General features: G+C 54.7%; 1 protein-coding gene across 7 annotated transcripts in view; it reads left to right on the forward strand.

The window, feature by feature from the left end:
- Positions 1–22,687, forward strand: part of slc44a5b (solute carrier family 44 member 5b) — a 240,695-nt gene that overhangs the window by 124,831 nt on the left and 93,177 nt on the right. For all 7 annotated transcript variants that reach the window (XM_070886459.1, XM_070886461.1, XM_070886464.1 and 4 more), the window contains one exon: positions 5,924–5,984. In XM_070886459.1, coding sequence (XP_070742560.1) covers positions 5,924–5,984 — 61 coding nt within the window. The remainder of the gene's footprint in view (positions 1–5,923; positions 5,985–22,687) is intronic.

Consider the following 22,687-nt stretch of genomic DNA (forward strand, 5'->3'; position numbering starts at 1 on the left):
ACTCCCTCCACCACCGGCGCCCCCTGGCTGCAGTGTGTACCGTCTACAAGATGCACTGCAGCAACTCGCCAAGGCTTCTTTGCAACCTCTAGCACCTCGAAGGACAAGGGCAGCAGGCGCATGGGAACACCACCCCCTCCACGTTCCCCTCCCAGTCACACACCATCCTGACTGGGAAATATATCGGCCGTTCCTTCATCGTCGCTGGGTCACAATCCTGGAACTCCCTCCCTAACAGCACTGTGGGAGCACCTTCACCACACGGACTGCAGCGGTTCAAGAAGGCGGCTCACCACCACCTTCTCAAGGGGCAATTAGGGATGGGCAATAAATGCCGGCCTTGCCAGCGACGCCCACATCCCAGGAATGAATAAAAAAACATCTATCATCACTTCCATGTTTTTCAGTCCAGTTCCTCCAGAAATGAACCCCAGTGCATGGTTTGCAATATTTATGGCCGAATTAATTTTAAGACCTCAATGAGGTCACCCCTCTGTCTTCCCTTTTCCAGAGCAAAGAGCACCGGCCTGCTCAGTCTCTCCTGATCGTTATAAGCTCGACTATTTCCCATTTGCCGATTCTCTATGGCAGAGACTGCTAATGATGTCCCATAACCCAATAACACTCGTCAGATCCCAAACGGTAACATCAATGCACGTTCAATGAACATTACCCTAAGGTGACCTTCGAACATTGCCACGTTCATTAATTCTTACAATTCCTGTAGCTTCCAATTAAATAAATTGTAAATCACGCGTTACTTTCCCGACAACCTGCAAGGGTTGGTAAGCTTCACCAGGGTGCATTATTAATCCATGGAGGTAGTTCTTCACCATGAACCAGCGGCGATATTCATTATACGTTAATGCTTTCTGTCTGGTGTTAAGCTAAGAATGGTAAGCTGCTTGGTGTCAGCTGTGGCTCAGTGGGTAGCCCTCTCGTCTCTGTCAAAAGGTTGTGTGGGTTCATGACCCACTCCAGGGACTTGAGCGCATATATCTAGGCTGCCACTCCAGTGCAGTGCTGAGGGAGTGCTGCACTGTCGGAGGTGCTGTCTCTCGGATGAGACGTTAAACCGAGGCCCCGTCTGCCCTCTCAGGTGGACGTGAAAGATCCCATGGCTTCTATTTCGAAGAAGAGCAGGGGAGTACTCCCCGGTGTCCTGGGGCCAATATTTATCCCTCAATCAACATCACTAAAACAGATTATCTGGTCATTATCACATTGCTGTTTGTGGGAGCTTGCTGTGCGCAAATTGGCTGCCGCGTTTCCCACATTACACCAGGAGGTAACATGCCGCAAGCACAAGGCATTCTTGGACTGGAAATAGCAACACAACTCGAGGGCAAGAAAGCAGCTCTACAGACATCTGAAGGCCAAGGTCCAACATAACACTCGCGACCTAAAGTACAGATGGTGGGCGGAGAAAGCGCAGGAGACCCAGCAGCTAGCCGACAACCACGATGTGCGAGGATTCTTCAGCGCAGTCAAGACCACGTACGGACCAAGCACCCAAGGCCCTACCCCACTGCTGGCCAAGAACGGAGAGGTGCTCATCAAGGACAGAGAGGCAGTCTGTGCCTGCCGGAAGGAGCACTTCGAGGATCTCCTCAACCGAGACTCTGTCTTCGATGCGAGTGTCCTCCACTCCATCCCACAGCATGCCACCCGCCATTTCAGCACAACCCCAGCCCGGCACCCGCCATCCGCTAACTGAAGAACAACAAGGCCTCAGGAGCAGATGGAATGCCCATCGAAGCAGTAAAGCATGGCGGAGAAGCACTACTGGCGTGTATCCATGACCTCACCTCTCTTATCTGGAAGGAGGAGATCATGCCAGGAGATCTCAGCGACGCTGTAATTGTGATCATCTTCAAGAAAGGTGACCAGTCCGACTGCGGTAACGACAGAGGAATCTCCCTGCTGTCAGCCACAGGGAAAGTCATCGCAAGAATCCTCCTGAATCGCCGCCTTCCTGTGGCTGAAGAACTCCTCCCAGAGTCGCAATGTGGATTCCGCCCACTAAGGGGCACAATGGACATGAACTTCACCGCGAGGCAGGTACAAGAGAAATGCAGGGAACAGCACCAACCCTTGTACATGGCCTTCTTTGACCACACAAAAACCTTCGACACTGTCAACCGTGAGGGATTATGGAGCGTCCTCCTCAGATTCGGCTGCCCTCAAAAGTTTGTCACCATCCTCCGCCTGCTCCACGATGACATGCAAGCCGTGATCCTGACCAGCGGATCCACCACAGACCCATTCCACATTCAGACTGGAGTCAAGCAAGGCTGTGTCATCACACCAATGCTCTTCTCGATCTTCCTTGCTGCAATGCTCCATCTCACCCTCTGCAAGCTCCCCGCTGGAGTGGTGCTAAATTACAGGACAAATGGGAAACTGTTCACCCTCTGCCACCTCCAGGCCAGATCCAAGGTTGTCCCATGCTCCGTCATCGAACTACAGTACGCAGACAACACTCGCGTCTGCGCACACTCAGAGGCCGAACTTCAAGCCACTGTCAACATCTTCATCGAGGCGTACGAGAGCATGGGCCTTACGCTAAATATCCGTAAGACAAAGGTCCTCCCAACCTGCCTCCGCCACACAGCACTGCCCCCCAGTTATCAAAATCCACGATGAGGCATTGAACAACATGGACCATTTTCTGTACCTCGGGAGTCTACTGTCAACAAGGGCAGACATCGACGACAAAGTCCTACACTGCCTTCAGTGCGCCAGTGCAGCTTTCGGTCGCCTGAGAAAGAGAGTGTTTGAAGACCAGGACCTCAAACCCGACACCAAGCTCATGGTCTACAGAGCAGTGGTGATACCCGCCCTCCTATATGGCTCAGAAACACGAACTATGTACAGCAGGCACCTCAAAACAGTGGAGACATACCACCAACATTGCCTCTACAAGGTCCTGCAAATCCATTGGCAGGATAGGTGCACTAACGTCAGTGTCCTTGCTCAGGCAATCATCCCCAGCATCGAAATCTCGATCAGCTCCGCTGGACGGGCCACATTGTCCGCATGAGACTCCCAAAGCAAGTGCTCTACTTAGAGCTCCGACACGGCAAGCGAGCCCCAGGTGGGCAGAGGAAATGTTTCAAGGACACCCTCAAAGCCTCCTTGAAAAAATGTAACATACCCACCGACACCTGGGAATCCCTGGCCCGAGACCGCCCAAAGTGGAGGAAAAGCATCCGGGAAGGCGCTGAACACCTCGAGTCTCGTCGCCGAGAGCAAGCTGAAGCCAAGCATCGACTGTGGAAGGAGCATGCAGCAAACCAGTCCCACCCACCCACCCACCCTTCAACCACCGTCTGCCCCACCTGTGACAGAGACTGAAATTCCTGCATTGGACACTTCAGTCACCTGAAAACTCATTTCTAGTGTGGAAGCAAGTCATCCTCGACTCCGAGGGACTGCCTTTGATGATGACAACAGTGACTTCATGCCAAGTACTTCATTGGCTGTAAAGCGCTTTAAGACGTACGGTGCTTGTAAAAGGCGCTATATAAATGCAAGTCTTTCTTTCTTTCTTTCCTTCAGTTTGTCCCGGCATGGTGACACAATGTATTACCTCAACTTCGTCTTCTTGAGTATCGAAGGTTAAATGGACTGCGATGGTTTGATAGGTGTCTTCTGCGCTCCCATTCCTGTGTCCTTTTCAGTGAAACAATGGCTTGGTATGATTCTTCAGCAGCGACTCCCAAACCCGTGACCTCTACCCCCTAGAAGGACAAGGGCAGCAGGCGCATGGGAACACCACCACCTCCACGTTCCCCTCCCAGTCACACACCATCCCGACTGGGAAATATATCGGCCGTTCCTTCATCGTCGCTGGGTCACAATCCTGGAACTCCCTCCCTAACAGCACTGTGGGAGCACCTTCACCACACGGACTGCAGCGGTTCAAGAAGGCGGCTCACCACCACCTTCTCAAGGGGCAATTAGGGATGGGCAATAAATGCCGGCCTTGCCAGCGACGCCCACATCCCGGGAATGAATTTTTTTGAAGTGTGAGAGTAATTCTTCCCCGACAACCTGGCAGCTGGTCAGTGAAACCGTGCAGTGTGCAGTTGGTGATTGGACCAAGTGTGTCTGTAATTGTGCCATGGCTACTAAAACAAACCTAAACGTCGATTGAAGACTTAACGTTCTTCTCGGTTTCGACATTGACTCAGCTTGTTTGTCCCGTGAGTGGTTGATGGGGCACACACTAGGAAGGACCCAGGTCTTGTCGGCAGTCCAGGAACATAGGAGGCCATTCAGCCCATTGGCCAGGTGGGCAACACGGTGCCAGTTGAAGTTCGGTGTGGGCAAGTGTGAGGCCATCCAATTTGGACCCGAGAAATTCCGATCAGTGAATTGTCTAAATAGTGGGAAACGAGGAATTTGGAGGAGCAGAGAGTTTTGGGGATTCCAAGTACACAAATCATTAAAAACTCGTGAACAGGTCCAATAACAACGCTCCAACAACACGAGAAGCTCATCACCATCCACGACAAAGCAGTCCGCTATATCGGCAGCCCTCCAACACCTCAAACATTCACTCCCTCCATCACCGGCGCACCACTTATGTTCCGTCCAATCTTTCCTGATAGTTATAACCTCTCAGTTCCAGTATCCTCCCTGTAAATCTCATTTGCACTTTCGCCAGAGCCTCTATATCCTTTTACTAATATGGAGAGCAACGCTGTGCACAGTGCTCCCAGTGTGATATGACCAGAACTGTGTGCAGTGCTCCCAGTGTGATATGACCAGAACTGTGCGCAGTGCTCCCAGTGTGATAGGACCAGAACTGTGCACAGTGCTCCCAGTGTGATATGACCAGAACTGTGCGCAGTGCTCCCAGTGTGATATGACCAGAACTGTGCGCAGTGCTCCCAGTGTGATATGGAGACCAGAACTGTGCACAGTGCTCCCAGTGTGATATGACCAGAACTGGGCACAGTGCTCCCAGTGTGATATGACCAGAACTGTGCACAGTGCTCCCAGTGTGATATGACCAGAAATGTGCACAGTACTCCCAGTGTGATATGACCAGAACTGTGCACAGTGCTCCCAGTGTGATATGACCAGAACTGTGCACAGTGCTCCCAGTGTGATATGACCAGAACTGTGCACAGTGCTCCCAGTGTGATATGACCAGAACTGTGCACAGTGCTCCCAGTGTGATATGACCAGAACTGGGCACAGTGCTCCCAGTGTGATATGACCAGAACTGTGTGCAGTGCTCCCAGTGTGATATGACCAGAACTGTGCGCAGTGCTCCCAGTGTGATATGACCAGAACTGTGCACAGTGCTCCCAGTGTGATATGACCAGAACTGTGCACAATGCTCCCAGTGTGATATGACCAGAACTGTGCACAGTGCTCCCAGTGTGATATGACCAGAACTGTGCACAGTGCTCCCAGTGTGATATGACCAGAACTGTGCACAGTGCTCCCAGTGTGATATGACCAGAACTGTGCATGGTGCTCCCAGTGTGATATGACCAGAACTGTGCACAGTGCTCCCAGTGTGATATGACCAGAACTGTGCACAGTGCTCCCAGTGTGATATGACCAGAACTGGGCACAGTATTCCCAGTGTGATATGACCAGAACTGTGCACAGTGCTCCCAGTGTGATATGACCAGAACTGTGCACAGTGCTCCCAGTGTGATATGACCAGAACTGGGCACAGTATTCCCAGTGTGATATGACCAGAACTGGGCACAGTACTTTATATCGAATGGAATACTTTGAAGTACAGTCCCTGTTGTGAGGTATTATGGAGTCATGTGACAATTGGAGGACGTGATGTAATATTTGGGGGCCTTGCTGCACTCTGAACAAATGAGCTTGCCGTTTAGCAAAGTATTGCATTGTGCTAACGAGCTAATTCTTGTTGTCCTTTACATTTTAGTCTGCTGCTCAAGTGATGCGAGATGAAGATTGTCCATCAATGATTGTTCCCAGCCGTCCCTGTACGTATGAAGTCTTTGTTTGGTACAATACCACCTCTATCAGCTCTAGTTTCTGGGACAATTCTTTTATATGAGGGGCGATCCATGCTTCGAGAATGCCAGGTGTCAGAGGTGGAGTGTTGGTGAACGACACCTGACCCACCGTCTCTGTGGGCTCGGTTCAATCCCCGCCAGTGAGATCGTGGGATCGTTCCCTGCAAAGTAATGAAGGCAAAATTTATTGTTGTGCAGTGTTGGCAAATATATATTTGGTTTGGCAGTTTTTTTCTCTGAAACCAATGCAAGAATGATGGATTGGATCTAGAGCGTAGCAACACAGGTAAAGATAGTTAGCCTAAGAAAGCTGTGTACGCATCGGCTCTTGGTCCTTAGCCGTCCCTAGCCTAAAGAAAAACAGGCCGAAAAATCCCCGAGCTGAATTTGGGTCGGGGCGGCCAATGGACTGCAACGTGGCGGCCACTCGGTTCCGCCGCGTGGCCTCAACAAAAATGGCGGAAACAGGCCTTATCCGCGCCCTGAATTTCAGCCCTGGTGTTTCTACTTGTGACAGATCCCAAGACTAAGAGCCATAATTATAAGGCAGTAAGTTCTGCCGTCACATTCCCTGACTTCAGGATGGGCCAAAGCGCTTCACAGCAATCATGAACTGCAGTCACTGTTGTAACGCAGGCAATGCGACCGATCTGGAGAACTCCCCTGCTCTTCCTCGAAATACTGCCATGGGATCTTTTATGCCCATGTGAAAGGGCAGACAGAACATTAGTTTAACATCTCATCTGAAAGACGGCACCTCCGACAGTGCGGCGTTCCCTCAGTACTGTCCCTCCGACAGTGCGGCGCTCCCTCAGTACTGCCTCTCCGACAGTGCGGCACTCCCTCAGTACTGCCCCTCCGACAGTGCAGCACTCCCTCAGTACTGCCTCTCCGACAGTGCGGCGCTCCCTCAGTACTGCCCCTCCGACAGTGCGGCACTCCCTCAGTACTGCCCCTCCGACAGTGCGGCGCTCCCTCAGTACTGCCCCTCCGACAGTGCGGCGCTCCCTCAGTACTGCCCCTCCGACAGTGCAGCGCTCCCTCAGTACTGCCTCTCCGACAGTGCGGCGCTCCCTCAGTACTGCCCCTCCGACAGTGCGGCACTCCCTCAGTACTGCTCCTCCTACAGTGCAGCCCTTCCTCAGTACTGCCCCTCCGACAGTGCAACGCTTCCTCAGTACTGCCCCTTCGACAGTGCTGCACTCCCTCAGTACTGCCTCTCCGACAGTGCAGCACTCCCTCAGTACTGCCCCTCCGACAGTGCAGCGCTCCCTCAATACTGCCCCTCCGACAGTGCGGTGCTCCCTCAATACTGCCCCTCCTTTTCCAGTGCGGTGCTCCCTCAGTACTGCCCCTCCGACAGTGCAGCGCTCCCTCAGTACTGCCCCTCCGATAGTGCAGCACTCCCTCAGTACTGCTCCTCCGACAGTGCTGCACTCCCTCAGTACTGCCCCTCCGACAGTGCTGCACTCCCTCAGTACTGCCCCTCCGACAGTGCTGCACTCCCTCAGTACTGCCCCTCCGACAGTGCATCACTCCCTCAGTACTGTCCCTCCGACAGTGCTGCACTCCCTCAGTACTGTCCCTCCGACAGTGCAGTGCTCCCTCAGTACTGCCCCTCCAACAGTGCGGCACTCCCTCAGTACTGCCCCTCCGACAGTGCGGTGCTCCCTCAGTACTGCTCCTCTGACAGTGCTGCACTCCCTCAGTACTGCCCCTCCGACAGTGCTGCACTCCCTCAGTACTGCCCCTCCGACAGTGCATCGCTCCCTCAGTACTGTCCCTCCGACAGTTCTGCACTTCCTCAGTACTGCCCCTCCGACAGTGCAGCGCTCCCTCAGTACTGCCCCTCCGACAGTGCGGCACTCCCTCAGTACTGCCCCTCCGACAGTGCAGCGCTCCCTCAGTACTGCCCCTCCGACAGTGCTGCACTCCCTCAGTACTGCCCCTCCGACAGTGCATCACTCCCTCAGTACTATCCCTCCGACAGTGCTGCACTCCCTCAGTACTGCACTGAATTTGGGCTGAAGTCTCTGGAGTGCGATTTGACCCCATGCCCTTGTGACCCGAAGCGTCTGTGCTTCCCGCTGAGCTATGACTGATATAATGCATCGTGAGCAAACCAGGCCGAAAGCAGAAGTTTAACATCTTAAGTAGCTTCCTTTACTGAATGTTAATGAAGGGTCTAGGCGAGGAGCTGGACATGATTAATGGAAGGAGTTTGAGCAATATCTGAAAGGAGATAAATTTAGAAAATGGAACAGGAACCGAGTCGGGTGCGGCTCCCATTTGTTGTACATGTTCAGCAATATTTTAATATAACATTACAGAGCGTGTACAGCCCAGGAACAGGCCATTGGGCCCAGCGCTCCGTGCTGGGGTTTATGTCCCACCGTTCCGTGCCGGGGTTTATGTCCCACCGCTCCGTGCCGTGGTTTATGTCCCACCGCTCCGTGCCGGGGTTTATGTCCCACCGCTCCGTGCCGTGGTTTATGTCCCACCGCTCCGTGCCGGGGTTTATGTCCCACCGCTCCGTGCCGGGGTTTATGCCCCACCGCTCCGTGCCGTGGTTTATGCCCCACCGCTCCGTGCCGGGGTTTATGCCCCACCGCTCCGTGCCGGGGTTTATGCCCCACCGCTCCGTGCCGGGGTTTATGCTCCAAACCAGCCCCCTCCAACCCCTCTCCATCTCACCCTATCCCCATATCCTTCTATTCCTTTCTCCCCCATGTGTTTATCCAGCTTCCCCTTAAATACATCGATACTATTCACCTCAACCCCTCCCTGTGGCAGCAGTTGTAGTGTATGTAGGCACCTTTTGCAATGACTCCACAAGGCAGGGTATGGTCCTTAAAGTGTGTACACTGTAGTCATAAGAACATAAGAACATAAGAATTAGGAACAGGAGTCGGCCATCTAGCCCCTCGAGCCTGCTCCACCATTCAACAAGATCATGGCTGATCTGGCCGTGGACTCAGCTCCACTTACCCGCCCGCTCCCCGTAACCCTTAATTCCCTTATTGGTTAAAAATCTATCTATCTGTGACTTGAATACATTCAATGAGCTAGCCTCAACTGCTTCCTTGGGCAGAGAATTCCACAGATTCACAACCCTCTGGGAGAAGAAATTCCTTCTCAACTCGGTTTTAAATTGGCTCCCCCGTATTTTGAGGCTGTGCCCCCTAGTTCTAGTCTCCCCGACCAGTGGAAACAACCTCTCTGCCTCTATCTTGTCTATCCCTTTCATTATTTTAAATGTTTCGATAAGATCACCCCTCATCCTTCTGAACTCCAATGAGTAAAGACCCAGTCTACTCAATCTATCATCATAAGGTAACCCCCTCATCTCCGGAATCAGCCTAGTGAATCGTCTCTGTACCCCCTCCAAAGCCAGTATATCCTTCCTTCAGTAAGGTGACCAAAAGTAGTCCTTTATTTGCAGCTCCTAGAGTGAGGACACCAAGCTGTGAGCTCCCTTTTATACTGGGTTACCTGCAGTGTGCAGGTGACCCTTAGGTCTCCAGCAGCAGCACCCTCTGGTGTACAGGTAAGGTGTGTACAATGTAAAGGTACATTCAATGTTGCAGTCATCACCCAACAATACAAGCATGCGTACATCACAGCAGCGAGTTCCACATTCTCACCACTCTCTGGGTAAAGAACTTACTGCCTTATAATTATGGCTCTTAGTCTTGGGATCTGTCACAAGTAGAAACACCAGGGCTGAAATTCAGGGCGCGGATAAGGCCTGTTTCCGCCATTTTTGTTGAGGCCACGCGGCGGAACCGAGTGGCCGCCACGTTGCAGTCCATTGGCCGCCCCGACCCAAATTCAGCTCGGGGATTTTTCGGCCTGTCCCCACTTGCGTCCCATTGCTGCCGACCACCGCAAGCGCGTCATCAAAGCGCGCACTGCCGCTCTCCTGCACCGCCGGCCCACTCCGCCCCAAATTTACCTCCAAAAATCTTTGCTCTGCCGCGCGGTGCCCCCCCGACAACCGTGTGCGCGTGTGCGGCCCGGCAGCGCGGCGGCCCTTCGAGGGGAGGGCCCACTGCCGCGGCCGCCATTTTTTTTTTTTTTTTTTTTTGCCGGCCGACAATCCCGATCGGCCGGCAAAATATCGCCCGCGGGTTCGGCCGGGCCGCCAACAGGCAGCCTGGGACCACCCCTCTCTTGGGGAGAGACGCGGTGGCAGCGCGCACACACGCGCGCGCGCGTGCTGACGTCACCAACGCTCTGCCGCTGAGTGACAGTGCCGGAGACTTGATCCCGCCCCTCACCAGCACTTACCGCCGCACTCCCCGCCCCCACTATCACCGGCTTCCCGTCCGGCGGGGAAAAACTTCGAAGTGGTGAAAATCGATCGGGCCACCACCTCATCACAACCGGCGGTAAAAACGGGCAAAAAAAAAAATCACCAGTGTGCCAGCTTCCTGGCGGGCCTGAATTCCTGGGCCCACCTCTACGTCCAGCCAATCGAACTCCTTCACCATTTGAGTTGGAACCTCTCTGTTCTGGTATCAACCCTGTAGACAAATGTTGCACCTCCCTCCGTGCCTCTGTATCCGTTTTACAATATGGTAACCAACGCACTGCTCCACGTGTGCTCGAAACAAGGGTCAATGACTGACCATCTCTCGCTAAATCTTGATGACCAAAGCAAATTTGTGGATAAATTTGCTGCAAATTTTGGTAAATGTGCTCGGAAATGCATTCTTTGTGATAAAGTCGATGATAGGCCACAGTTCTGTAGTTCAATGACCCTACCTTTGTTTATCAACTGTTTTATACAACAACAACAACAACTGGCATTTATATAGCACCTTTAATATAGTAAAATGTCCCAAGGCGCTTGACAGGAGCGATTGCAAACAGAATTGGACTCCCAGCCACACAATGAGATATTACAGACATGTGACCAAAGGCTGGGTCAAAGAGGGATGTTTTTATGTAGCGTCTTAACGAAGGAGAGAGAGGCGGAGAGGTTGAGGGAGGGAGTTCCACAGTGTAGGGCCCAGGGAGCGATTAAAATCGGGGAAGCACATGAGGCCAGAGTTGGAGGAGCGTTGAGATCTCGGAGGGTTGTGGAGCTGGAGGAGATTACAGAGACAGGGAGGGGCGAGGGCCATGCAGAGGTTTGAAAACAAGGATGAGAATTTTAAATTTGAGGCCTTGCCGGACTGGAAGCCAATGTAGGTCAGCGAGCACAGGGGGTGATGGGTGAGCGGGACTGGGTGTGAGTTCGGACACAGGGCAGTGAGCACAGGGGGTGATGGGTGAGTGGGACTGGGTGTGAGTTAGGACACAGGGCGGTGAGCACAGGAGGTGATGAGTGAGCGGGACTGGGTGCGAGTTAGGACACAGGGCAGTGAGCACAGGGGGTGATGGGTGAGTGGGACTGGGTGTGAGTTAGGACACAGGGCAGTGAGCACAGGAGGTGATGAGTGAGCGGGACTGGGTGCGAGTTAGGACACGGGGCAGTGAGCACAGGGGATGATGGGTGAGTGGGACTCGATGTGAGTTAGGACACGGGGCAATGAGCACAGGGGGTGATGGGTGAGCGGGACTGGGTGTGAGTTAGGACACGGGGCAGCCAAGCTTTGGATGAACTGAAGTGTCTTGTATCCCCTCGAATACAGAAGATTAAGGGGTGATGTAAATGAGGTGTTTAAGATGAATAAAAGATTTGATAGGATAGATAGAGAGAAAATATTTCCTCTGGCGGTGGGAGTCCAGAACATTTCCTCAGGAGGGTGGAAGGTGGGAGGGAGAGCTTCGGAATATTCGAGCCTGGAGGCAACAAAGGCATGGATGAGGGCTTCAGCAGCGGATGAGCTGAGGCAGAGGCGGGTGGAGGAGTTAAAAATTCCTTGATAAGAGACGCTAATGTAGCTTTGTGGTTAGATTTATCCCAATGATTCACCAATGTTCTTCAGGGAAAGGGAGCCTTCCATCCCGGTCTAGTCAGTATCAGGCATGGCTCAGTGGTTGGTACAAAATCTCCGCGTCAGAAGGTCATGGGTTCAAGTCCTTCTCCAGGGACATGAGCACTAAATTCAGGCTGACTCTCCCAGTCACTGAGGGAGCGCTGCACTGTCGGAGGGGCAGTACTGAGGGAGCGCCGCACTGTCGGAGGGGCAGTACTGAGGGAGCGCCGTACTGTCGGAGGGGCAGTACTGAGGGAGCGCCGCACTGTCAGAGGGGCAGTACTGAGGGAGTGCCGCACTGTCGGAGGGGCAGTACTGAGGGAGCGCCGCACTGTCGGAGGGGCAGTACTGAGGGAGCGCTGCACTGTCAGAGGGGCAGTACTGAGGGAGCGCCGCACTGTCGGAGTGTCAGTACTGAGGGAGCGCCGCACTGTCGGAGGGGCAGTACTGAGGGAGCGCTGCACTGTCGGAGGGGCAGTACTGAGGGAGCGCCGCACTGTCGGAGGGGCAGTACTGAGGGAGCGCCGCACTGTCGGAGGGGCAGTACTGAGGGAGCGCCGCACTGTCGGAGGTGCAGTACTGAGGGAGCGCCGCACTGTCGGAGGTGCAGTACTGAGGGAGCACTGCATTGTCGGAGGGGTAGTACTGAGGGAGTGCCGCACTGTCGGAGGGTCAGTACTGAGGGAGTGCCACACTGTCGGAGGGGCAGTACTGAGGGAGTGCCGCACTGTATGAGGGGCAGTACTGAGGGAGCGCCGCACTATATGAGAGGCAGTACTGAGGGAGTGCTGCACTGTACGAGGTGCAGTATTGAGGGAGCACTGCACTGTATGAGGTGCAGTACTGAGGGAGTGCTGCACTGTCGACGATGTCATCTTTCAGCTGAGGCGTTGAAGCGAGGCCCCATCTGCTCTCTCAGGTGGATGTAAAAGATCCCATGGAACTATTTTGAAGTATAGCAGGGGAATTATCCCCGGGGTCCTGGCCAATATTTATCCCTCAATCAACATAACAAAAATAGATGATCTGGGTCATTATAACATTGCTGTGTGTGGGAGCTTGCTGTGCGCAAGTTGGCTGCCGCGTTTCCCACATTACAACAGTGACTGCACTCCAAAATTACTTCATTGCCTGTAAAGTGCTTTGGGATGTCCTGAGGATGTGAAAGGTGCTATATAAATGCAAGTCTTTCTTTCTTTTAGACGTGACTCCAGTCCGTCCCGCTATCTGGTTGGTGCACTGATTCCGTCTGAAGTGCCTGAACAAACCAGTCGGTGGTGAAATAATTGCTGCAAAGCTGGGCCACCAAGACCTTCTCAAGTGGTAGCCAGGGAAGGCCAATAAAAGCCAGTCTTGCCAGCAACATCCCAGTCCCAAGAACAAGTGGTGAACACATTGTCTAAGTGGTGCACAGTATTGGGTTCACGCTGCCCTGTCCGATACTGACAGTGAAACATAGGAACAGGAGGAGGCCATTCAGCCCCTCGAACCTGTTCCGCCATTCAATTAGATCGTGGCTGATCTGTCTCTTAACTCCATCTACCCGCCTCGGCTCCGTAACCCTTAATCCACTTGCTCCACAAAAATCGATAAACCTCGGTAATTACATTTTTAATTGGCCACCCCCAGGATCAACAGCTTTCTGGGGAGAGATCCCGATTCCCACTGCCCTTTGTGTGAAGAAGTGCTTCCTGACATCACCCTGAATGGCCGGGCTCTAATTATTCTGGACTTGTCCCACCAGAGGAAATACTTTCTCTATTTATCCTATCAAATCTTTTATTCATCTTAAACACCTCAATTACATCACCCCTTAATCTTCTGTATTCGAGGGAATACAAGACCAGTCTTTGCAATCTGTCCTCATAATCTAACCCCTTTATCTCCGGTATCATTCTGGTCAATCTGTGCCAACCCTCTCCGAGATCGATATACCCTCCCTGAGGGGCAGTGCCCAGAACTGGACGCAGTGTCCAGATGGGGTCTAACCAAAGCAAGCGCTCTACTTTGGGCGGAGGAAACGTTACAAGGGACCACCCTCAAAGCCTCCCTGATAAAGTGCAACATACCCACCGACACCTGGGAGTCCCTGGCCAAAGACCAGTCCGCCCTAAGTGGAGGAAGTGCATCCGGGAGGGCGCTGAGCACCTCGGGTCTCGTCGCCGAGAGCATGCAGAAACCAAGCGCAGGCAGCGGAAGGAGCGTGCGGCAAACCAGTCCCACCCTCCCCTTCCCTCAACCACTGTCTGTCCCACCTGTGACAGGGACTGTGGCTCTCGTATTGGACTGTTCAGCCACCTGAGAACTCACTTCAGGAGTGGAAACAAGTCTTCCTCGATCCCGAGGGACTGCCTATGATGATGATGATGAGATAAACTGTAACTTATCTTCCACCCCATTGCATTCCAGCTCTCCTGAGATAAAGGCCAACATTCCATTAGTCTTTTAAAATGGTTTTTATTTCCTGTCCACTAATGTTTTACTGATTTCTGTCCACGGACCCCTAAATCTCTCGGCTTCACCACAGAGCCTACACTCTCACCATCAAATACTCAGGTCCTGTCTTTCCTACGTCCAAAGTGGATGACATCACACTGAACTCTCATCTGCCACTTTAGCCCACTCATTTAATCTGTCAGTTTTCTGCTCTGCAACTTACTGCTCCCACCGACACCACTCCACTGGCAGTGAAAGATTAACAGCCTTGTGTCAAAGGTCTTCAGCCGCCATTTGAAAGAAGAAATGAACCCTCAAAGATATATAACAGAGAAGTTTATGATCAACTTGTGTTGATCATAGACCACACTTGGAGCACTGTGCACAGTTTTAGTCTCCATATACCCGGGTTAGACCACACTTGGAGCACTGTGCACAGTTTTGGTCTCCATATACCCAGGTTAGACCACACTGAGAGCACTGTGCACAGTTCTGGTCTCCATATACCTGGGTTAGACCGCACTTGGAGCACCGTGCACAGTTCTGGTCTCCATATACCCGGGTTAGACCACACTTGGAGCACCGTGCACAGTTCTGGTCTCCATATACCCAGGTTAGACCACACTGAGAGCATTGTGCACAGTTCTGGTCTCCATATACCTGGGTTAGACCACACTTGGAGCACCGTGCACAGTTCTGGTCTCCATATACCCGGGTTAGACCACACTTGGAGCACCGTGCACAGTTCTGGTCTCCATATACCCGGGTTAGACCGCACTTGGAGCACTGTGTACAGTTCTGGTCTCCATATACCTGGGTTAGACCACATTTGGAGCACTGTGCACAGTTCTGGTCTCTATTTTCCTGGGTTAGACCGCACTTGGAGCACTGTGCACAGTTCTGGTCTCCATATACCTGGGTTAGACCACACTTGGAGCACTGTGCACAGTTCTGGTCTCCATATACCCGGGTTAGACCACACTTGGAGCACCGTGCACAGTTCTGGTCTCCATATACCCGGGTTAGACCACACTGGGAGCACCGTGTACAGTTCTGGTCTCCATATACCCGGGTTAGACCACACTTGGAGCATGGTGCACAGTTCCAGTGTATTTTGTGTTTGTTGTCACTGGATTTCCCAAAATGAGGAATCAAGAAGCCGATAAAAACAATCTTGTTCAGTTGCAGTTTAATTTATGAACTGTGTGAACTTTATTCCGGTCTGAGCCACTTGTTTGAAAAGGGATTGCGATCTGCCCCAATGTTTCCGATCAGACCTTTCTCCCAACAGCTCCCGTGTCGACACCTGACCAGTGATGCCGATCTCAGCTCCTACTCCCGTCGTGTTGAATACGTTTTAAGTTACATTTGACACGTGGAGGCAGCGCTGGTTCAAAATTAACCCTCGGGTTCCTATAAATCAACGCATTCCTTCAATTGGCTGCAGGCTAGCGAGATGGCGGCAGTCTGATCAGGTGTATCCCCCTCACCTCCCCTTTCTTCAACAAAAAAAACCCATCTTTGACGCTTTAAATGAACATTTAGATTTTTAGGGGCTAGAATTGCCCCTCCCTTTAAGGCCTGTTACCACCGCAAATCGGCGGCCACGCTGCTGAGTGGAGTGGCCGCCGGCTTTTTGTGGAGTGGCCGCCGGCTTTTTGTGGAGTGGCCGCCGGCTTTTTGTGGAGTGGCCGCCGGCTTTTTGTGGAGTGGCCGCCGGTTAGCCTAATTGCCATCCTGAGCTTTCCCGGCAGTGCCCCGATCCTCACCGACCGCTCCACTGTTGCCGATCCACGGTAAGCGTGTCATCACCGTGCGCACCGCCGATCGAACCCCCCGACAGCGTCATTCCCCTCGGAAAACCTTCGGCCCGCCCAGCGGTGCCCAAACCGGTGGTCCAGTGAGGCTGCGGTCTTCTGCAACGGCAGGGCAGCTTCCCTTAAAGGGGCGGGCGCACTGCCGTTGCCACCATGTTTTTTTCTCCCGGCCGACTGCCAGGTCGGCTCGACAGTTGTGCCCCCGGTTTTTCGGCCGGGCTGTCAACAGGCTGCTGCGAACCCCCTCTTGGGTACCAGGCCACCGGCCCGGCCCAACACCTTCCCTGGTGGCCCAGTGGCCCGAAGTTTAAAAATTGCGCAGGCTCTCCCCTTTAAGTGAAGGGGAAAACCCTGGTGATCCTAACCTGAGGAAGGACATTCTTGCTGTTGAGGGAGTGCAGCGAAGGTTTACCAGACTGATTCCCGGGATGGCGGGACTGACCTATCAAGAAAGACTGGATCAACTGGGCTTGTATTCACTGGAGTTCAGAAGAATGAGAGGGGACCTCATAGAAACGTTTAAAATTCTGACGGGGTTAGACAGGTTAGATGCAGGAAGAATGTTCCCAATGTTGGGGAAGTCCAGAACCAGAGGTCACAGTCTAAGGATAAGGGGTAAGCCATTTAGGACCGAGATGCGGAGGAACTTCTTCACCCAGAGAGTGGTGAACCTGTGGAATTCTCTACCACAGAAAGTTGTTGAGGCCAATTCACTAAATATATTCAAAAAGGAGTTAGATGAGGTCCTTACTGCTAGGGGGATCAAGGGGTATGGCGAGAAAGCAGGAATGGGGTACTGAAGTTGCATGTTCAGCCATGAACTCATTGAATGGCGGTGCAGGCTAGAAGGGCCGAATGGCCTACTCCTGCACCTATTTTCTATGTTCTATGTTCTATGATGCGGTGCCGCGAATACGTAATCGCGGTGGTCACTACGCACCGCCCTGTATCCGCCCCTCTCGTGTACGCACCGCCCTGTATCCGCCCCTCTCGTGTACGCACCGCCCTGTATCCGCCCCTCTCGTGTACACACCGCCCTGTATCCGCCCCTCTCGTGTACACACCGCCCTTTATCCGCCCCTCTCGTGTACGCACAGCCCTGTATCCGCCCCTCTCGTGTACGCACCGCCCTGTATCCGCCCCTCTCCTGTACGCGCCGCCCTGTATCCGCCCCTCTCATGTACGCACCGTCCTGTATCCGCCCCTCTCGTGTACGCGCCGCCCTGTATCCGCTCCTCTCGTGTACGCACCGTCCTGTATCCTCCCCTCTCGTGTACCCGCCGCCCTGTATCCGCCCCTCAGGAGATGTACCGCCCTGTATCCGCCCCTCAGGTGATGCCACCACCCTGTATCCGCCCCTCAGGTGATGTCACCGCCCTGTATCCGCCCCCTCAGGTGATGTCACCACCCTGTATCCGCCCCTCAGGTGATGTCACCTCCCTGTATCCGCCCCTCAGGTGATGTCATCTCCCTGTATCCGCCCCCTCAGGTGATGTCACCGCCCTGTATCCGCCCCCTCAGGTGATGTCACCTCCCTGTATCCGCCCCGTCAGGTGATGTCACCGCCCTGTATCCGCCCCTCAGGTGATGTCACCTCCTTGTATCCACCCCTATGCTGATGTCACCGCCCTGTATCCGCCCCCTCAGGTGATGTCACCTCCCTGTATCTGCCCCCTCAGGTGATGTCACCGCCCTGTATCCAACCCTCAGGTGATGTCACCGCCCTGTATCCGCCCCTCAGGTGATGTCACCGCCCTGTATCCACCCCTCAGGTGATGTCACCGCCCTGTATCCGCCCCTCAGGTGATGTCACCTCCCTGTATCCGCCCCCTCAGGTGATGTCACCGCCCTGTATCCGTCCCTCAGGTGATGTCACCTTCCTGTATCCGCCCCCTCAGGTGATGTCACCGCCCTGTATCCGCCCCTCAGGTGATGTCACCTCCCTGTATCCGCCCCCTCAGGTGATGTCACCACCCTGTATCCGCCCCCTCAGATGATGTCACCGCCCTGTATCCGCCCCTCAGGTGATGTCACCTCCCTGTATCCGCCCCCTCAGGTGATGTCACAGCCCTGTATCCGCCCCTCAGATGATGTCACCGCCCTGTATCCGCCCCTCAGGTGATGTCACCGCCCTGTATCCACCCCTCAGGTGATGTCACCGCCCTGTATCCGCCCCTCAGGTGATGTCACCTCCCTGTATCCGCCCCCTCAGGTGATGTCACCACCCTGTATCCGCCCCCTCAGATGATGTCACCGCCCTGTATCCGCCCCTCAGGTGATGTCACCTCCCTGTATCCGCCCCCTCAGGTGATGTCAGCGCCCTGTATCCGCCCCTCAGATGATGTCACTGCCCTGTATCCGCCCCTCAGGTGATGTCACCGCCCTGTATCCACCCCTCAGGTGATGTCACCGCCCTGTATCCGCCCCTCAGGTGATGTCACCTCCCTGTATCCACCCCTCAGATGATCGCCCTGTATCCGCCCCTCAGGTGATGTCACCTCCCTGTATCCGCCCCCTCAGGTGATGTCACCGCCCTGTATCCGCCCCTCAGATTATGTCACCGCCCTGTATCCGCCCCTCAGGTGATGTCACCGCCCTGTATCCGCCCCTCAGGTGATGTCACCTCCCTGTATCCGCCCCCTCAGGTGATGTCACCGCCCTGTATCCGCCCCTCAGGTGATGTCACCTCCCTGTATCCGCCCCCTCAGTTGATGTCACAGCCCTGTATCCGCCCCTCAGATGATGTCACCGCCCTGTATCCGCCCCTCAGGTGATGTCACCGCCCTGTATCCACCCCTCAGGTGATGTCACCACCCTGTATCCGCCCCTCAGGTGATGTCACCTCCCTGTATCCGCCCCCTCAGGTGATGTCACCACCCTGTATCCGCCCCCTCAGATGATGTCACCGCCCTGTATCCGCCCCTCAGGTGATGTCACCTCCCTGTATCCGCCCCCTCAGGTGATGTCAGCGCCCTGTATCCGCCCCTCAGATGATGTCACTGCCCTGTATCCGCCCCTCAGGTGATGTCACCGCCCTGTATCCACCCCTCAGGTGATGTCACCGCCCTGTATCCGCCCCTCAGGTGATGTCACCTCCCTGTATCCACCCCTCAGATGATGTCACCGCCCTGTATCCGCCCCTCAGGTGATGTCACCTCCCTGTATCCGCCCCCTCAGGTGATGTCACCGCCCTGTATCCGCCCCTCAGATTATGTCACCGCCCTGTATCCGCCCCTCAGGTGATGTCACCGCCCTGTATCCGCCCCTCAGGTGATGTCACCTCCCTGTATCCGCCCCCTCAGGTGATGTCACCGCCCTGTATCCACCCCTCAGATGATGTCACCGCCCTGTATCCGCCCCTCAGGTGATGTCACCGCCCTGTATCCGCCCCTCAGATGATGTCACCGCCCTGTATCCGCCCCTCAGGAGATGTACCGCCCTGTATCCGCCCCTCAGGTGATGCCACCACCCTGTATCCGCCCCTCAGGTGATGTCACCGCCCTGTATCCGCCCCCTCAGGTGATGTCACCACCCTGTATCCGCCCCTCAGGTGATGTCACCTCCCTGTATCCGCCCCTCAGGTGATGTCATCTCCCTGTATCCGCCCCCTCAGGTGATGTCACCGCCCTGTATCCGCCCCCTCAGGTGATGTCACCTCCCTGTATCCGCCCCCTCAGGTGATGTCACCGCCCTGTATCCGCCCCTCAGGTGATGTCACCTCCTTGTATCCACCCCTATGCTGATGTCACCGCCCTGTATCCGCCCCCTCAGGTGATGTCACCTCCCTGTATCCGCCCCCTCAGGTGATGTCACCGCCCTGTATCCAACCCTCAGGTGATGTCACCGCCCTGTATCCGCCCCTCAGGTGATGTCACCGCCCTGTATCCACCCCTCAGGTGATGTCACCGCCCTGTATCCGCCCCTCAGGTGATGTCACCTCCCTGTATCCGCCCCCTCAGGTGATGTCACCGCCCTGTATCCGTCCCTCAGGTGATGTCACCTTCCTGTATCCGCCCCCTCAGGTGATGTCACCGCCCTGTATCCGCCCCTCAGGTGATGTCACCTCCCTGTATCCGCCCCCTCAGGTGATGTCACCACCCTGTATCCGCCCCCTCAGATGATGTCACCGCCCTGTATCCGCCCCTCAGGTGATGTCACCTCCCTGTATCCGCCCCCTCAGGTGATGTCACCGCCCTGTATCCGCCCCTCAGATGATGTCACCGCCCTGTATCCGCCCCTCAGGTGATGTCACCGCCCTGTATCCACCCCTCAGGTGATGTCACCGCCCTGTATCCGCCCCTCAGGTGATGTCACCTCCCTGTATCCGCCCCCTCAGGTGATGTCACCACCCTGTATCCGCCCCCTCAGATGATGTCACCGCCCTGTATCCGCCCCTCAGGTGATGTCACCTCCCTGTATCCGCCCCCTCAGGTGATGTCAGCGCCCTGTATCCGCCCCTCAGATGATGTCACTGCCCTGTATCCGCCCCTCAGGTGATGTCACCGCCCTGTATCCACCCCTCAGGTGATGTCACCGCCCTGTATCCGCCCCTCAGGTGATGTCACCTCCCTGTATCCACCCCTCAGATGATGTCACCGCCCTGTATCCGCCCCTCAGGTGATGTCACCTCCCTGTATCCGCCCCCTCAGGTGATGTCACCGCCCTGTATCCGCCCCTCAGATGATGTCACCGCCCTGTATCCGCCCCTCAGGTGATGTCACCGCCCTGTATCCGCCCCTCAGGTGATGTCACCTCCCTGTATCCGCCCCCTCAGGTGATGTCACCGCCCTGTATCCACCCCTCAGATGATGTCACCGCCCTGTATCCGCCCCTCAGGTGATGTCACCGCCCTGTATCCACCCCTCAGGTGATGTCACCTCCCTGTATCCACCACTCAGGTGATGTCACCGCCCTGTATCCAGCCCTCAGGTGTTGTCACCGCCCTGTATCCACCCCTCAGGTGATGTCACCTCCCTGTATCCACCCCTCAGGTGATGTCACCGTCCTGTATCCGCCCCTCAGGTGATGTCACCGCCCTGTATCCGCTCCTCGGGTGATGTCACCTCCCTGTATCCACCCCTCAGATGATGTCACCGTCCTGTATCCGCCCCTCAGGTGATGTCACCTCCCTGTATCCACCCCTCGGGTGATGTCACCGCCCTGTATCCGCCCCTCAGGTGATGTCACCGCCCTGTATCCGCCCCTCAGGTGATGTCACCTCCCTGTATCCGCCCCTCAGGTGATGTCACCGCCCTGTATCCGCCCCTCAGGTGATGTCACCTCCCTGTATCCGCCCCTCAGGTGATGTCACCTCCCTGTATCCGCCCCTCAGGTGATGTCACCGCCCTGTATCCGCCCCTCAGGTGATGTCACCGCCCTGTATCCACCCCTCAGGTGATGTCACCGCCCTGTATCCACCCCTCAGGTGATGTCACCTCCCTGTATCCGCCCCTCCGGTGATGTCACCGCCCTGTATCCGCCCCTCAGGTGATGTCACCGCCCTGTTATAAACGACTTCCGGATCCAAACGAGAAAACCAAACAAAGAGCGGAACGTCGCTCAAGCGGCGACCTGAACCGGCATGCCGGTAAAAACACTTGGGCGGGGACAATTTCAACTCCTTACAGTTCTAAAAATGTCACGTCGCCTTTTAACTCGGGAGCTAGGGTGCAGTTTAACCGAGAGTTGCTGTGGCTTTATCACCACAGAACTATACGATCCGCTGTGACCACCTTGTTAAAATTTGCCCGTTATTTTCTAAATTTGTGCAGCTTCTGGTCGTTGTCAGGAGTCACTCCGCGTTATACAAGGGCTGTAACGGCTCTGGAGAAGGTGCAAGAAAGATTTTACAGGACGATACTAGAACTGAGAGGCTATAACTATCAGGAAAGGCTGAACAGCCCGGGGCTCTTTTACATAAGAACATAAGAAATAGGAGCAGGAGTCGGCCATACGGCCCCTCGAGCCTGCTCCCCCCATTCAATGAGATCATGGCTGATCAGATCATGGACTCAGCTCCACTTCCAATAGCGGTCTTTAATATTATGATGCAGTTCGATAGGGTAGATGTAGAGGAGATGTTTCCACTTGTGTGGAGTCTAAAACTAGAGGTCATAACTATAAAACAGTCACTAATAAATCCAATGGGGAATTCAGGAGAAACCTCTTTACCCAGAGAGGGGTGAGAATGTGGAACTCGCTGCCACAGGGAGGGGTTGAGGTGAATAGTATCGATGTATTTAAGGGGAAGCTGGATAAACACATGGGGGAGAAAGGAATAGAAGGATATGGGGATAGGGTGAGATGGAGAGGGGTGGGAGGGGGCTGGTGTGGAGCATAAACCCCGGCACGGAGCGGTGGGGCATAAACCCCGGCACGGAGCGGTGGGGCATAAACCCCGGCACGGAGCGGTGGGGCATAAACCCCGGCACGGAGCGGTGGGGCATAAACCCCGGCACGGAGCGGTGGGGCATAAACCCCGGCACGGAGC

The sequence above is a fragment of the Pristiophorus japonicus genome, chromosome 8, assembly GCF_044704955.1.
Source record: "Pristiophorus japonicus isolate sPriJap1 chromosome 8, sPriJap1.hap1, whole genome shotgun sequence".
In the NCBI taxonomy this organism is placed as follows: Eukaryota; Metazoa; Chordata; class Chondrichthyes; family Pristiophoridae; genus Pristiophorus; species Pristiophorus japonicus.